The 2,760-nt window shown below is 33.4% G+C and overlaps 2 protein-coding genes across 2 annotated transcripts in view; one reads left to right on the top strand and one right to left on the bottom strand.

Annotated features, from left to right (window-relative positions):
* The window catches only part of HELRODRAFT_173956 (hypothetical protein), a gene marked incomplete at both ends in the record, with an annotated part of 3,130 nt that extends 2,234 nt beyond the window's left edge, over window positions 1–896 (bottom strand). Inside the window, 3 exons of the mRNA XM_009020521.1 lie at window positions 250–312; window positions 435–545; window positions 734–896. Coding sequence (XP_009018769.1) covers window positions 250–312; window positions 435–545; window positions 734–896 — 337 coding nt within the window. The remainder of the gene's footprint in view (window positions 1–249; window positions 313–434; window positions 546–733) is intronic.
* Window positions 897–1,895: 999 nt separating this feature from the next.
* On the top strand, window positions 1,896–2,291 carry HELRODRAFT_173955 (hypothetical protein; the record flags this gene model as incomplete). Its single annotated transcript, XM_009020520.1, has 1 exon — window positions 1,896–2,291. The coding sequence occupies one exon, from the start codon at window positions 1,896–1,898 to the stop codon at window positions 2,289–2,291; it is 396 nt and encodes a 131-aa protein (XP_009018768.1).
* Between the last annotated feature and the right edge of the window lie 469 nt (window positions 2,292–2,760).

The raw sequence follows: 2,760 nt of genomic DNA, 5'->3' as shown, positions 1-2,760 counted from the left end.
TTTAGTTGTGGTAGTTCCAGTCTTCTAATTTAAAATAGACCTAATGTAAATTATTAATCCTCCATGATTAGCATCATATGGTCTAAGGTAATCAACATAACTGTACCCTGCAGGTTTAGCAGATAAAACAGATATTTCGTCGTGAGATCTATGCCAGGTTTCAGTTAAAATAAGAACATCAATTTTATCTCTAGTTATTTCATTCACATCATCAGATTTTTTTTATAATTGACCTTATATTCAACAAACCTAATATGAGTTTTTCGTCTTTTTGATCGAAGTCCTTGATTTTTCTGCCGCTCGTCTTTCTCTCTGAATCATTTATATTTTCATCACCATTTTTTTCTGAAATCAAATCTAAATTAATTTTTCCGCTGGTGGAAATTTGACAATTTTCCATCTTCCAACAGGCCCCCTCACTCTGTATAAAAAACCTTCTTTGTCCAAGTTTTCCTTCAACTTTGCCTCATCTGTCAGGGTTTTGATTTCTTTTCGCTGTTCAATCGTTAAATCATGATTCAACCCCACATGACGAAGAGTAGCATCTAACGATTTCATTTTGAATAAATTTTTCACAATGGTGTTTTTTATTTTAATATCTTCAAAACATATCAGTAGCGGTCGGGCCACACCGTCACTTTTTTTCCTAGTCTTGCCAACCTCGTTATGTTTGTATCAACAACCTCATCTAACAGATGTTTTAAGATTTTCATCACCGCTATTTTGTCATTACCTGTAGTCTCCTCAACTAGTCGATCCATTATTAAATTGCTTTCTCCCGTCTTCAAGTCGCTGACATCATTCAATGTTTTTTGAACAGTCTTAACCCCGCTTCCAATGACTTCGACATTCTTTTTAACTTCACGACTCACAATGCTCGCGAACGACATATTCATTTCAGTTTTTAGATTGTTTAATTCACCACGTAGAATGTCAGGTTGATTGAATTGGTTCAACTTCTCTTCACTGGCGCTAACCGATGAATTGATGTTTTCAATTGCAGATTTTATTTCCCGATTTAGTTCATTCAGTTCATTGAATTTTGTTGTCACCGCATTTTTATATGACTCGATAGAGTCAGTTAATTTCTTCAAACTCGGTCCCAAGCTCGAACACTTATCGCAAAACCAACGTAAATTGTTATCTGTTTCCAAAATATCACAAATTTCATCTGGTAAATTCGCGCAAACTGTGTGAATGGTAATAGCGCACTGGTAACATTTAATTCGTTTGTCTTTCTCTTTCGTATCCTTTCTCTTATTAGTTGAACATTTTAAACATTTCTCCTGGTTGGCTATGCTAAAATTTTAACAACAACAATAATAGGAGTGTATGCGTGCACGTTCAACAGAAAACTAATTATATATTAAACTCAAATATTAACTTAAAAGAAAAACTAAATTAATTAATTAACTCCAATTAGATTTACAAAATAAAATTATATTAATAATATATATATATATGTGTGTGTGCGCGTGTGTGTGTGTGTGCGCGCGCGCGTGTGTGTTAAGTGTGTGTATGTGTAAGATTGAAAAATATGGCTTCCAAAAAATTATTCGTCTCAGAGGTTTTGTGGTATTTTCTGAACAATATGGATAAATTAGACGAAAAAAAGTTTCAAAATAATGTTTCAAATTTTTATAGTCATGAAAAATTGCTTGTTGCTAAAAAAACATTGAATTCTGAATTGGATAATATAAAAAAAGAAAGAAAAGTAAAAGCTTCAACCAGACAGTTTGATATAATGCTTGATATTGTTGATTTGATAAAATATATGTCGACAAATGATCTTTGTCAACATTTGCCAACATTTGTGATTTTAAATATAAAAAACTACCTGATTTGATGTCGAATGATATGTTGGAGGCAATAAATGAAATGAAAAAGGTGACAAAATGGCTGCCCTGCTGAATGAAATACTGGATAGAAATAAAACTTGTACAAATCTTATTTCAAGTATCGCGCATGAAACAAACTCTCGCACAAATCTTGCTACGTGTAATGTCTACGATACAAATGTTAACCGCATTAAAAATGAAACAATCGATACTTCATGGTCAAATATTTTAGTGTCAAAAACAAATAAAACTGATTGTGAATTACAATCTGACGATAACGTTTCTGACGATCGTATGACACTCGTTCAGCGCAGTAAGAAAAATGTCAAATCAATATCTTTACCGCCAATTGCTAAAAAAGTTGAAGATGATATCAATAAAAATAAATTTCACAAACCCTCAAAGATTTTGGGATCACTCACAACTAGCCCCCTCTTCACGGCATCTATTTGATTTCGTGAACCTTCTCTGGACGTTTTCGATTTTTCTCACTTGGTACTTATAATGGGGGTTCCACACAGAGGAACAGTACTCCAATTGAGGACGTACATATGTGCAAAATGCTTTGATGAGTAGGTTTTGATCTTTAGAGGTAAAACATCTGATTATTAAACGTCCACGTGAGGAAGCTTTGAGAGTTATATTGTCGATATGTAAATTAAAATTAGTTTGTCAACTGTAACACCTAGATCCTTGAAGTAACATGCTGGTTTTAAAACGTGTTGACCAATAAAATACTGATGAGGAACATTAATAGATCTAGATGAATGGGAAAATGAACAATAATAACATTTATCCGGAGAAAGGGGTAACTGCCATTTGATACTCCAATCAACTACATCGTTGATTACTCGTTGAAGTTGAGTTGAATCGGATGAGCAGCAGTATAACTTGATGTCGTCAGCAAAGAGCAAAATGAAAC

The sequence above is a fragment of the Helobdella robusta genome, assembly GCF_000326865.2.
Source record: "Helobdella robusta unplaced genomic scaffold HELROscaffold_28, whole genome shotgun sequence".
NCBI classification, from domain to species: Eukaryota; Metazoa; Annelida; class Clitellata; order Rhynchobdellida; family Glossiphoniidae; genus Helobdella; species Helobdella robusta.
The sequence above is the reverse complement of the archived record's forward strand: the minus strand, read 5'-3'. Positions and strand labels throughout refer to the sequence as shown.